The sequence below is a fragment of the Battus philenor genome, unplaced genomic scaffold, assembly GCF_028537555.1.
Source record: "Battus philenor isolate CCGP_79_NKW_IND1 unplaced genomic scaffold, ilBatPhil1.0.hap1 SCAF_2, whole genome shotgun sequence".
NCBI lineage: Eukaryota > Metazoa > Arthropoda > Insecta > Lepidoptera > Papilionidae > Battus > Battus philenor.
This window is the reverse complement of record NW_027181682.1, coordinates 12,237,989-12,251,849: the sequence shown is the minus strand read 5'-3', so window position 1 is coordinate 12,251,849 and position 13,861 is coordinate 12,237,989. Positions and strand designations below refer to the sequence as shown.

The following is a 13,861-nucleotide window of genomic DNA, read 5'->3' as shown; positions in this document are numbered from 1 at the left end:
TTTTATTAATACAGCACTCATCTTACCTATTAATCTAAATAACTAATATGTTTCATTTGGTATTGTAATCACTATTGTTTTGTCATACGTATACAGTAACGATAAGATTTATTAGATAAATAATCATTAACCCTTGTAAGCAAGTTAACATTATAATTTCGTGTACCACTACAAAAATCTCTTAAACGTTAAAATGTCCAGATGCCAAGCGTTATTACTATCGTCATCTAATTGTCATGGATATTCTTTATTGGAGTTTGCTAAAGAAGAAATATGTAATTTGTTAAATAAGTAAGTAGTAATATGTGATTTTCTAACTAGAGATAGAGCTTCGTGATATCCCATATTAAATTAAATAGTCTCACAACAACTATGCTTTTAAATCATTTTTTTATCCTTTTCCAATATAATTACTTTCGGAAACTGAAAAAGCTTTGATTTTAAATATGTATCCATTCATTTATTATAAACATTTTAATTCCAGAAATAATATAAAAGAATTATTATTTGTGCCTTTTGCTCAAAAAAACCATGAAGAGTACACCAATAAAATTAAAGCTGTCATTAGTCCTTGGGGCTACTCAGTAAATGGTTTACATACACATGCAGAACCAGTAAAAGCAGTTAAACTAGCTAAAGCAATCTTCATCGGCGGAGGAAATACCTTTTTGCTTCTTAATGATCTATATGCCCACAATTTAGTTACTACAATCAGAGACCGTGTACTCAGCGGAAAATTAGTTTATATTGGAAGTAGTGCTGGTACAAATGTGGCCACCAAAAGCATTCATACAACAAATGATATGCCCATAATATACCCACCATCATTTGAAGCTATTGGCTTGGTGCCTTTTAACATTAATCCACACTACATTGATAAGAGTGATATTGAAACTCATAAAGGTGAAACAAGAGATCAAAGAATTTGTGAATATATGGAAATGCCTAGTGCAAAGGCAGTTTTAGGATTAAGAGAAGGCTCTATATTACATGTTGATGGTAATTCTCTAACATTAAAGGGAATCGCTGGTGCAGTGTTGTTTCAAAAGTAAGTATTTAATTATGATTCCACTTAATTTTTTTTATTATAAAGACTGGGCAATAACTTGTTGATAATATGGTTTGCCTAAGTTAGTGTGGCAGATTGTTGTTAATCATGTGTTTTTTTTTAATTATAATATTGTAAAAAATCAATCAAATCTGTAATACCACATGTATTTTTCAACTTTTTTATTACCTGAAAATTAGGAAAATGTCAATTCTTTATAGTTATAAAATATTTATAATACTTTTAAGAGTATCTTATTGAGTTTTAAACTTTACAAATATTTCACTTGTTTGTTTCAGAGGAAGCAAGAAAATAGATTACCAAATCGGAGACAATTTGTCATTTTTAATGGGAGAATAACTTCATGTTAAGAAGTATTCTAAACATTTTCTCAGATTTTTGTATGACAATTTTACAAATGTTTACAGCAAATTATGTAAATAAAGTAAACAATATCATAAATATATAAAGGCATTATTGAATTTTTATTATAATTTTACAAAGACAGTTTCACATTTTAAAAAGGAAAATAATTGGTACATCATATTTCATTGAACATAGGTTTAGTCCATCACTTCACAGCACTTAATTCTCACCATTTAATAGCGTTTTAACACTTAAGTTTTTGATACCTCTTTTAAAAACGTTCTGTTTATAAGAAAAATAAATTCTTCCATTTAGACCTTTTACCATTGTTTTAACTAATGATTAATTAGTATTAAGTCTTTGTCAGCCAGATACTGGTTCTTGCATCAGTAGAGCTCGCGCTGCGTGAAATAAGGAAGGCTGTGGCGCTGCGCGAGATTGCCCGGTGCGTTCCACAGCGGGCAAGTGGCATAAATACCTTCGCAGAGCTAAATCACGCCTCGCACTCAATCCGCGCGTTATCTCACAACCAGATCCAAAAAGAACAGCACGTTGGTGCTTTCTCTTCTCTATTGCCACCTAAAAATAAATTTATTTGTTTTACATGCATACTTGAATCTTATTTGCCAGTAATACTATTAAGAAGTGACAAGACCTAGCTAGCGAAACCCTCTGTTTAAACATGAACAGTATAATAACGATATAATACGAGGGCTGTTTGACAACGCTGTGTAAAATTTTGGATGCTCCTCAACTGTCTCAAAAAATAACTCTCGAACTTTGAGCAAACTGAGTTATTTAGATATGTTTTCAATTTAAGTTGTGTTGGGTAAGCATTATTTTTTACATAAAAACCATGAATGAAACTACCGAAAGACTCGATAGCGATTGGGTAATCTGCACTATCAATATCAATGGTTAAAAATTTGTTCCATTGTGAACTCATCAGCATAAGTGAAAAGGCAAATTCAAGTTGCCATATACGCCATATGTCATAACGCCAGAAAACGTCGACAAAATTCATAGAAGGAAATGATATTGAAAAATGTATCCGCGCGAGATGAATGCTGCGATTTTTACGAGCTTTTACGCCGTTACATAACCGTAAAGGATACATGAAAACCATCACAATAATCCAAGACCAAGAAACAATGTTTTGAATTTCTTCAGGTGGATGAACAAAGAGCCATATTGGGTCTGTCAATGAATAGGGCCTTAGCGTTTTTTTTTTTTGGGTATGCACGGTGTCATTCGTAAATGTAGATTATTACCCAGAGAAGGATAGAACGATCAGTCGCCACTATAATTAGAACTATTTCAACAGATTCAATATTGATTTAAAGCAAAAACTACCACGTTTGGCGAAAAAAATGGCTGTTCTATAATGTGACAATGCACACGCGAGTAGTCACTGGCAAAAATCCATAAACTGCACATATTTTTGACATAATATGTGTAACATAGTGCTACCCTTATTACTCTACATTTTGCACACAAAAATGTCAAACAGCCTTTATATATCGATAGTGAAAAAATTTAAAACTAGTGGTGTTAAAAAAAAATCTAAACGGTTGATTGCGTATTTGGCCTACAACTCAGTTTCTGGTTATTGTCTGTTATTAAAATTTTAAATTCGTAACATACCTGTATTGAAGCAATTGGATGAAGTGTATTCACATTTACAGGAATTTGTTTTACAGTATTTTCGCATTGACCATTCTGTACCAAAACTTTTTCACCATCATTGTTGGGAGGGTTTTCTGCATTTTGGGCTTGAAGATTTTCAGCATTCTTTTCAAGAATATTTTGCACAGTACTTTCACCAGCCATATGCAAAGATAAACCTAGTCGTGCGAGAACACGTTCTGGCCGCCAACGATCGCGAGCTCCGCCAGTTGAAGGAACTTGTTCTCTTCGTCGCGCATCAGCAACTAAACTTGCCCAATCTACACCCAATGCATCCCCTAATCCTGCTGCAAAAAATATTTTTATAAAATAACATTTAAGTACATTTTATGTTTTGAAATAAACAATGTAACATTAAGATTATTCCGTAACTTATTAATATTTAGCTCATAAGGGTTTGCTTTTACATTAAGTCAAACTCATTACATTTCGGTATTTAAAAAAAAACGCTCAATCCACTACATTTTCAAATATTTCCAAATCTAGCCATTATTAGGTTACCTCTTGTTCTTTCTTCTTCAAGCTCTCCATCAGATATTTCTTCAAAGTCTAAGTTAGTAACATCTTCGTCATCTTTGCCTTCTTGTGATTCTTTTTCTTCACCAGCCCCACTTGTGTCCTGTAAAATCATATTTCTTACATAATTGAAAAATTATTGATGAAATCATTATGTCAACAGAGTAAATGAAATTTCTTATACCCAACATTAGACTCGACAGACCTTCCAGTGCTTTTCCCTATACTATTAAAAAAGAAGTTGCTACAAAATTTTACTATTGCAATAATATGAAAATTTACCTGTGTGGACTCTTTTTCAAAACCATCTGGTTTAGAAGTAACTTCTTCATTTGTTTGCTCAACTTGACTGTCTTCGTCCATGTTTTGGTCTAACATCTAGAATTGACAAAATATTAATGATATTTTTTTAGCATGAAGATAAAACCATTTTATATTACTAAGATTCACTTACATCTTCTCTTTCTAAAATATCATCTGGATCATCACTAATTTCACTGAGATCATCTGGAACTGGTTTGTCTTCAACTTCAGCTTCTTCTTGAGCTGGAGCTGTAACAGTTGGCTGTACTGTGGGCAGAGTTTCTTTAACCACTGTTTCCGATTCATTTCTAGGACCGCGGCGTTTATTACTATCACTTCTACTAAGGTCCATTCTCATACCGCGATTATAATCATCTGTAATAGCAAGGAAGTGTAAGTGCATGAATTATATACAGCACAAATTAAAAAAATTAAAGGCTGACCATGCACACGGCCACGATGTGATCCAGGGGGATGGCCACGATGGCGCCATCCTTCCATATCAGCATCTTTTTCGCTCCACTCAGGCATCTAAAAATAATTTTGCCTTGACGTATGAAAAATATAGGAATATTTTAACACATGCAATTCCAATACAATATACATATGCATACCAATGTGAGGAAAAGGACAGCCAAGGAATATGTGGGAAAGAATAGGACAAGAATAGTTTCTTTTTCGATAATCAATAAGCTCATACCGGTACAGTGTTTTGTAGAAAACATTTTCCTAGGAAAGAAAAGAGGGAAATAAACAAAGAATTTTAATTTATTTTATAAATACATTATGAGAAATACCTGAGGATCATGTATAGGCCAATGCCGTTCCCTACCCCAATCACCTGGGCCTCGATAATCTTCATTCTCCCAATCTTTGTGCGTATGCATATACGCTCGTTCACGATCTATTGATCCTGACCGACCCTCCCACGAATGATCACGATGAGGTCGACGGTCATCATAACCTATAAAGTCAATAAAATCGAATTTAAATGGATATATAAGTAAGGATTCTTATTAAAAGGCCCACAATAACTCAAACAGTGAATCAGTTTTTGTAATTTGTGGAAGGAAAGGTAAGTAGACATACCAATATCAACACCACGATGATCTGACATAGTTTCGCCGTATATTCTTTCCTCATCCTCGGGGTAACCGCGAGGTGGCCCGGACATATCATATGCAGAATCATAGTGTCTTTCTCTGCCTTGTAAAGTATACCCAGGAGATCTTTCACCTTCTCTTGGAACTCCTTCAAAACGATCGTCAATTCGGTCATAATGTTCTAAACTATGACCATGGTCATACTGGCGTTCCAATCCCATTTCATAATCTCCTGGTTCTCTTTCCAGACTATCCAACCGGTCTCTTTTAGTTGAACGGTCTCGTTCCAACCTATCTTTTCTCCCACCTCTATCGGAATGAGTATCTTGTCTATCTTTTGAAGTACTCGAATTTTTATCACTTTCTAGCGTTCTATTTGAAATGGCAGCAAGTGCAGCCATACGTTCCTCCGGCCGGGGTAAAAGTCGCTCCATAGGTTTATTAGGTTTTTCTAAACCTTTATCAGAACCGCCTCTACCGCCCAAGCCTCTTTCCCGTCCCCTTCGTTTATTATCATCTCTTTTCACATCTTTATTTCTGTCTCGCCCTCTATCTTTTCTATCGTGCCTATCTTTATCGTCATGTTTATCTTTTCTTCTCTCTAATGATCTGTCTTTGTGATCACGAGTTCTATCTCTCTCTTTGCTTACAGAACTTTTTCTATGCCTTTCAGAACTGCCATCTCTTCTTATTTGTTTTTTTGGCGAAACGGGTCTACTTCTTTCGGAACTATCTTTTCTTCTCGAATCTTTCGAGTGAGAGCCATGTCGACGAGGTGATCGTGACCTTGCTTTTTTAGGAGATCTACTACGGACTCGAGCACGATCTCTATCTTTTTCCCGATCTTTTTCTCTTTCTTTCTCCCTCTCTTTTTCTTTGTTTCGATCCCTCTCCTTGTCTCGGTCTCGAGCCGAATGTGGTGACATACTCCTATTCTTTTCCCTTCTCTGAGGCGATTTAGCATGTTTTACAGTGTTTTTAGTAACAAGGCTCTTAGAAGTAATCGGAGGTGTACCGCCGGATTTCTTTCCAGGCGAAAGTGACTTTTTCCCTATTGTTGTCTTAGCCAACGTTTTTTTTCTATTTGCTTCATTTTTCTTGACTCTGTCATCCTTTTTGACACTTGGCTTTTTTGCCTCACTTTTTTCTCTTTTCAAAGAATCACTTTTACTAATTTTCTTTTTAGATGGTGCTTCACCATCAGATGATGAACTCGAGTTACGTTTAAGTTTACCTTTTTTGAGTTTTCTTTTTGCATCTCTAAAATGTAATCAATATTTTAAAAATTAATTACATGAAAAAATCTTTTAATTCTTCTGAGAGGCAATGATTTTCTCGATATAACTACTAGTAACTTTAGGTAGCAACAAAATTACTTTTTAAAAATTGTAGAAAATTTAATAAATATCTACATCAAAAATTAAACATTTTTATCAGATTTCCTGCATATTTTTGAAACCTTTTTCTAATGAGCTCATTGTTTATTAAAAATGTATAAAATTAAAGTAATAGTTTCTTTTTGATGATAGCTGCCATATCTCGAATTACTCACAATTTTCTTAAATACATTTCATATAACCTATAATCTTGTCATTGCCAATAATTAGTAATTCTATAAATATATCTATTTTGTTGCCCTTAGAGACAAATCAAAAGTCCTATTAACCTCATTAGCTTTAAATGAACTTCCAAAAGATCAAATCTATGAATCAAGCTTCTAGACATGATTTATGCTTTTTTACATGCAACTTCCTTGCAATAACATGTAATGTCTGATGAAGTGATACTATAATTATTTAAAAAATGCAGAGGCCAACTAAAACTGCAGAGCTTAATGAGATATGTTTTGGGCTGAATTGTAGGCAGATGTCATAACACAAGACCAATATAAATTCCAGGCCATGGTTAATAATCTAATGTAACAACTATTTTATATAGACCTTCATAATGATTACCTTTTATAAAAGCAGACATTTCAAAATGCAAGACTTAATAAGCATTGTCAATATGCAATGTTACTTATTTATTTGTAATTGTTAAAGTATATTATAGTAAAACATTTACTACTTGCAATTAAAAAAGTAATACAATTAATGGGAACTAAAACCATTTGACTCTTATTTATCATATATTACTCTAAGTTATTTTTATATCATTATCTCTTGTGGTATTTTATAATGGGGCAGTGCAGCAGATATTAATTCAATATTTATTTTATAGGAAAGAACTGTATGGGCTATTTATAACTAAAAATAAAAGATTTCCTGAGAGTTGATTTTAAAGAAATTGGTATTTGAATGGTAGCTTCGCATTACATTTTAATAACATATTATTTATGAACCATTATTAAAATTTTATATGAAAAATAGCGACATATCAGAATAAATACAAGAATAAAAATAAACTTGTAATGCCTTAATTTTTTCTTCAAAAAATTAACAAATCCTTGATGGGTATTGGAGTAGTTGAGTTTTTGGTTTGCTCTTGTGTATCAAGCTTCAGATATCTCATGATTTATAGTGTTAAAACATTTCATGCGGGCGCTTCGCGCCGCGAGACTATGCAGGGAGCGAACATTTTTCTTGAGATTCGACAATCAGGTAAATTGTGATAATTTGGAAAATACTCATTTGATTTTTATTTTTTTTTATATTACCTAGAAATGTTACCTAACCTTTTTACCTGGGTAATTCCCGCTAATACATACAGGTACATATTACAAGCGACCCGCATTCTACCGCCAGTCTATGAAAAACACATTTATATGTGATCCACTCTCTAGTACTAGGCGACCAATAACAACTTAACATGTGATCCGACTACAATGTGTTAAAATAATTTTTGATCCAAAAGCGCATGTAAATGCTTGTGAATAATGATATTTTTAACTATTAAAATTGGAAACCTATGTAAAGAGAGCACATATAAAAATTATAGAGATGAATAAAGATGAAATTTAGTTTAAAAACTATTTTTTTTATATAAAAAACCTAATGAAAAAACATTGAGTTATCCAACAAGAATATTTAACAATCAACAAAAATAAGACTAATCTTATATAAAAGGGATGGCCAAACTGCAGCTATTTGAAGATTATTTTTGGCTTTGATTGATTGTTGAATTACATCAATATTTAAATTTGTATTACCTATGTCAGCTCCTGGGAAATCAAAACAAATTACTGTTGTGAGTAGTAATTATTATTATTTCACCATAAAATTGGTGAAATCTAGTAACTGATCATAATTAATTAACTGGCATCTTACATATTATTACATCTGCCATTATATCTGACTTCAGTATACTTATTTTGAACCTTTGTTTAAATAATTTCAATGAATATGATTTTCATAAAGAAAACATTTATTTGCTTGTTTTAAATGCATGATCAATTGCGACTGGCAAAAAAAAACCCTATTTCGAAATGGCTTGCTCTATCAAAGAGCTTGGCCACCTCTGTTATATAATCTTATGTATATCATTGAAATCTCAGAATTTACTAATAATTCTCATAAAGCATAAGGATCTTTAATGTGCATTGCTGTAAATGATTCTATTAACTAAAATGTTCATTAAAGGCACTGAATATTTTTTGAAAAACCTAATACAGATGCAAATGACAGTTATTGGACTCCTTATAAGATAACATATTTATGTTGTTTATATTTATACCAAATGCTACATAATGGACTAGCTCATGGCAATATTTGTGAATAGCTTTGCAACAAATCTAAAATCACTACTTAGATATTATAGAAAACACTAGTTTTAGTTGTCACTTGTAAGCCATGTTTTAGACAATATGAAAACTATTAATTCAGATTACAGTATTTATTAAGTCTAGAGATATCACCAAAACATAATAAAAATCATCTATTAAAAACTGACTAAGGAAAAATTATAGTATCTTTTCCTAATTTATACCTGCCCGATGAAGATGATGAGGTTGTGCCATCTGAAGAAGATGACGACATACTAGACGAGCTGGAGCTCCGAGATGATGATGAGCTTGATATCATTTTTTTCTTATCTTTACGTATGTCTTTAGTGGAATCCATTTTCAATTGTAATTCTAATTCACGTTGCAATTGTTGTCGTCTTTTCTCTAACACATCTGTGTCGGCATATTCAAGGTCATTTTGATCCCAATTATCGATTTCTTCATCGGGACTTCGGCCCGTTCTAACTACAACTGTTGAATGAAGCCTGCTTTTAGGGTCATCTTTTACTAAACGTTTGTGATCACTTTCTTTATTAGCGGCTCGCTGCTTCGATGGACTTATTAACGTATGTGTAGCGGCAAACTTACAACTTTTACCGTAAGCGCAACTGCCGTGTTGTGCCCACTGTCTACAATATTCACTAGTTTTTTTACCACTAGTACTAGAAGTTTTTTTTGTACCGAGACGCTCAAAAACACTTGGTCTATTAGCTAGGTCCTTTGTTTTCGGTAATTCCACGGTAATTTTTCTTTTTCCTTGTTTTGACATTATAAAGGAAAAACATTGGTCTCACCAACTTTTCAATTAATGGAAACGAACATACATTTCTCACGCCGTATGAAGGTATTTTATTAACGAGTATGTTTAAAAATGACATAAATTATGAACAATATAAACAACTGTATACAACAAAGTAACGAATAATAAAACAAAACACGAACTTGAGTTTGTATATGGTTGAAACCTATTCAGACAGCGGCCATTTTAATTCAATTTTAATCATCATTTAGAGATGTGCTTAAATAATAAATTCAAAATTTATGTTTGAAATTCCAAAACATTTTAATACGGTTTGACACAACGTATCACAGTCGTAATTGTAGTATTGATAATATGTACTAAGATAATTTAGAAGGATATGATTCTTTAAAGTTTTAATTTTAAAATTACTACCTCTTCAATATTGGTTTAAATCCATTTACAAGAGTCAAAATCTTTATTCACTAGTAAAAAAACACTTTTATAATTAGGTATATTCTTTACTTTAAACTATTAAGACAAAAAGTCATGATTTCAAAATAAAATTATTAATTACTGGTGCATAATCGTCTTTATATTAGAGCCCTCATTCTCTATAAAAAAGTTATATAATTTATTACTTTTCTGTTTGACATGTTATTTAACGATTTAAAATTTAATTTTTATAATATCTAAATAACATTTTTTTTCAAAAAATACTTAATTAAAATAAATAAGCCTTATTTGATCAATCTGCTACACATTTCGCTCATTTTTTATTTTTCAATTCCTTATGGACCTCAGAATAGGAATGTTAATAAAGCGGTGGTCAACGACGGATTGGTTTACGGTAAACTGCTTTTACTACCAATCCCTATTTTATTCTCTTTCGCACGATCGTCATAATTATTAACATTTTTTTTATTTCACTTTTGTTTTCGTTTTCACTTTTGTTTGTAAAGATGTAATTATTTACAAGAAATAACTTGTTAAATTTAATTTTAAAATATTAAATATTTTCATAGTACCAAATTATAATGCATAAAAAATTATGTGCGATATTTTTAATATTGTATACAAATTACATATTACTACTTATTACAAACCTAGTAAACAAAAAAATAATTAACATTTTAACTAAAATAATTAAGAAATTTCATCTTTATTGAGTCTATCTCAATAACTAATGGTAAAATGTAACGTAATTTATGAACCCTTGACAGATTTACATACAACTCTTCATAAATAATACCGAAATACATTTTTATTGAATACACTTTGCTCTCATTTCATTATTGTTATTTGATGTGTACAATGCTTTAAGAGCCCATTTCCATCGTTTTCGTCATAACATTTTAAATTGAATTAACATTAAAAAAACAAAATCCCGAAAATGCCTTTGCTAGATGGAAAAGAAATAGAGATTTATTTCGTAAGTAATTAAAATTATAAATGTTATAATATAAAATTTTTGTTATTTTTATATTGCTAAATCACTCGATTTAAATGAAATTTACCACAAAGTAGAAATTGCTAAAACCAATGAGACTTATAGGTTAAGTTTAAGTGAAATTAAATTTGATCGCTACTTTGCTTTTGAATATAAATAATATTTATTACATATTTTGTTATAGAGTGAGGAAGATTTACCTTATGAAGAAGAAATACTGCGAAATCCCTATTCTGTTAAACATTGGTTGAGATACATTGAGCACAAAAAAGGAGCACCGAAAAATGAAATTAACATGATTTATGAAAGAGCACTCAAAGAGTTGCCCGGATCATTTAAACTCTGGTATAATTATCTGAAGTTAAGGCGGTCCCAAATTAGGGGTCGCTGCATCACAGACCCTAGTTATGAAGATGTAAATAATTGTTTTGAAAGATCATTGGTGTTTATGCATAAAATGCCAAGAATATGGATGGATTATTGTACATTTTTAACTGATCAATGCAAAATAACAACTACTCGAAAAGCATTTGATAGTGCTTTAAGAGCTCTTCCTATTACACAACATCATAGGATTTGGCCACTTTACTTAATTTTCTTAAAAAAACATGACATTCCTGAAACTGCTGTAAGGGTTTTTAGAAGATACTTGAAACTATGCCCTGATGATACTGAAGAGTATATAGATTATTTAACTTCCATTAACAAGTTAGATGAAGCAGCTGTAAAGTTGGCCCAAATAGTTAATAATGAAAACTTTCAATCCAAACATGGAAAGTCCAATCATCAATTATGGAATGAACTATGTGAACTTATATCTAAAAATCCTGACAAAATTCATTCTCTCAATGTAGATGCAATAATTAGAGGTGGCCTAAGAAGGTACACTGATCAATTAGGTCATTTATGGAACTCTCTTGCTGATTACTATGTAAGGAGTGGCCTTTTTGAAAGAGCTAGAGATATCTATGAAGAAGCTATACAAACTGTTACCACAGTCCGAGACTTTACTCAAGTTTTTGATGCATATGCACAATTTGAAGAACTCAGTTTAAGTAAGAAAATGGAAGAAGTTGCAAAAAAGCCCAATCCAACAGAAGATGATGACATTGATTTAGAATTAAGATTAGCAAGGTTTGAATACTTAATGGAGAGAAGATTGCTATTGCTTAATTCTGTCCTTCTCCGACAAAACCCCCATAATGTAGCTGAATGGCATAAAAGAATAAAACTATATGAAGGTAAACCTCATGAAATCATTGATACTTACACTGAAGCTGTACAAACAGTTGATCCCAAATTAGCAGTAGGAAAACTTTATACACTGTGGGTGGGCTTTGCAAAATTTTATGAAAGCAATGACCAGATAGAAGATGCAAGATTAATCTTTGAAAAAGCAACTCAAGTTCATTATGCAAAAGTAGATGATTTAGCTTCAGTATGGTGTGAATGGGCTGAAATGGAAATTAAACATGAGAATTATGAAGAAGCTTTAAAACTGATGCAAAAAGCTACAGTATTACCAAGTAGAAAGGTTGCATACCATGATGACAATGAGACTGTACAAATGAGGTTGTACAAGTCATTAAAAGTTTGGTCTATGTATGCAGACCTTGAAGAAAGTTTTGGTACTTACAAATCATGTAAAGCAGTTTATGACCATATCATTGATTTAAAAATTGCTACACCACAAATAATAATCAATTATGGACTTTTCTTAGAAGAACACAACTATTTTGAAGAAGCTTTTAGGGCTTATGAAAAAGGTATTGCACTATTCAAATGGCCAAATGTATATGATATTTGGAACACTTACCTAACAAAATTTTTAAAAAGATATGGAGGTTCAAAACTTGAAAGAGCTAGGGATTTATTTGAACAATGCTTAGAACACTGTCCAGCAGAGTTTGCAAAAGCCATATTTTTATTATATGCAAAGCTAGAAGAAGAACATGGGTTAGCCAGACATGCCATGGCTGTTTATGAGCGTGCTACAACAGCTGTTCTTCCGGAACAAATGTTTGAAATGTTCAACATTTATATTAAGAAAGCTGCTGAAATATATGGAGTTCCAAAAACACGTCAAATATATGAAAAAGCTATTGAGACACTACCAGAGGAAAAAGCAAGAGAAATGTGTATTCGGTTCGCAGAAATGGAAACTCGTTTAGGTGAAATTGATAGAGCAAGAGCTATTTATTCCCATTGCAGTCAAATGTGTGATCCAAGAATTACATCTGAATTTTGGAACACTTGGAAAGAATTTGAAGTCAGACATGGAAATGAGGACACAATGCGTGAAATGCTTAGAATTAAGAGGAGTGTTCAAGCTACTTACAATACACAAGTTAATATGATGTCTGCACAAATGTTAAGTTCTGCTGCACAAGCAGCTGGTACCGTTTCAGACCTGGCACCAGGTATAAAGGATGGCATGAGAATGTTGGAAGCTAAAGCTGCTGAAATGGCTGTACAAAGTAAAGGAGGTAATATTCTATTTGTACGCGGTGAAACTCAAGGTCTTAAAGAAAGTGGTGATAAGGTGCTCAATCCAGATGAGATTGATATTGATGAAGAATCTGATAATAGCGGTGATGAAGAAGTTGCACCAGTGCAAAAGAAAGAAATACCTGCTGCTGTGTTTGGTAGTCTTGTACCAGAAAAGGATCAGTGATACATAAATTAGTAAAATGTATATTGCAAAATAAATTTAATTTGGTAATTAAAGCTGATTTTATTTCAAATGTTATATACATGAAAATACTTAACATATAGGTCAATATACTATCCAAGCAGCTGGCAAATGTTTTATCATTAGATACCTATAGGTTTTTCATATTTAATATAATTTGCAATTAGGAAATCTATAACAAAAACATGATTTCACAAAAGCCTATTTGTAATAAAATAAATATACTTTTTTGATTTA

At 31.9% G+C, this 13,861-nt stretch overlaps 3 protein-coding genes across 4 annotated transcripts; 2 read left to right on the top strand and 1 right to left on the bottom strand.

Annotated features, from left to right (window-relative positions):
- Window positions 1–2: 2 nt before the first annotated feature.
- LOC137922521 (probable alpha-aspartyl dipeptidase) lies at window positions 3–2,021 on the top strand. The gene is made up of 3 exons (XM_068765569.1): window positions 3–291; window positions 485–1,048; window positions 1,348–2,021. Exons 1-3 carry the CDS (start codon window positions 194–196, stop codon window positions 1,406–1,408), a joined length of 723 nt encoding a protein of 240 aa, XP_068621670.1. The 5' UTR covers window positions 3–193; the 3' UTR covers window positions 1,409–2,021.
- Window positions 1,462–9,712, bottom strand: LOC137922520 (fl(2)d-associated complex component-like). 2 transcript variants are annotated; one of them, XM_068765568.1, is made up of 9 exons: window positions 8,947–9,712; window positions 5,009–6,282; window positions 4,717–4,883; window positions 4,363–4,450; window positions 4,071–4,294; window positions 3,899–3,994; window positions 3,602–3,719; window positions 3,059–3,384; window positions 1,462–1,993 (listed from the first exon to the last, which is right to left on the bottom strand). In XM_068765568.1, exons 1-9 carry the CDS (start codon window positions 9,510–9,512, stop codon window positions 1,778–1,780), a joined length of 3,075 nt encoding a protein of 1,024 aa, XP_068621669.1. In that variant the 5' UTR covers window positions 9,513–9,712; the 3' UTR covers window positions 1,462–1,777. The 2 variants fall into 2 exon arrangements, with proteins under 2 accessions (XP_068621669.1, XP_068621667.1); XM_068765566.1 differs by having other exon boundaries at window positions 1,463–1,993; window positions 3,059–3,387.
- A 1,049-nt stretch (window positions 9,713–10,761) lies between these two features.
- On the top strand, window positions 10,762–13,644 carry fand (Pre-mRNA-splicing factor SYF1 fand). The gene is made up of 2 exons (XM_068765025.1): window positions 10,762–10,914; window positions 11,117–13,644. The coding sequence occupies exons 1-2, from the start codon at window positions 10,876–10,878 to the stop codon at window positions 13,604–13,606; spliced, it is 2,529 nt and encodes an 842-aa protein (XP_068621126.1). The 5' UTR covers window positions 10,762–10,875; the 3' UTR covers window positions 13,607–13,644.
- The last annotated feature ends 217 nt before the right edge of the window (window positions 13,645–13,861 follow it).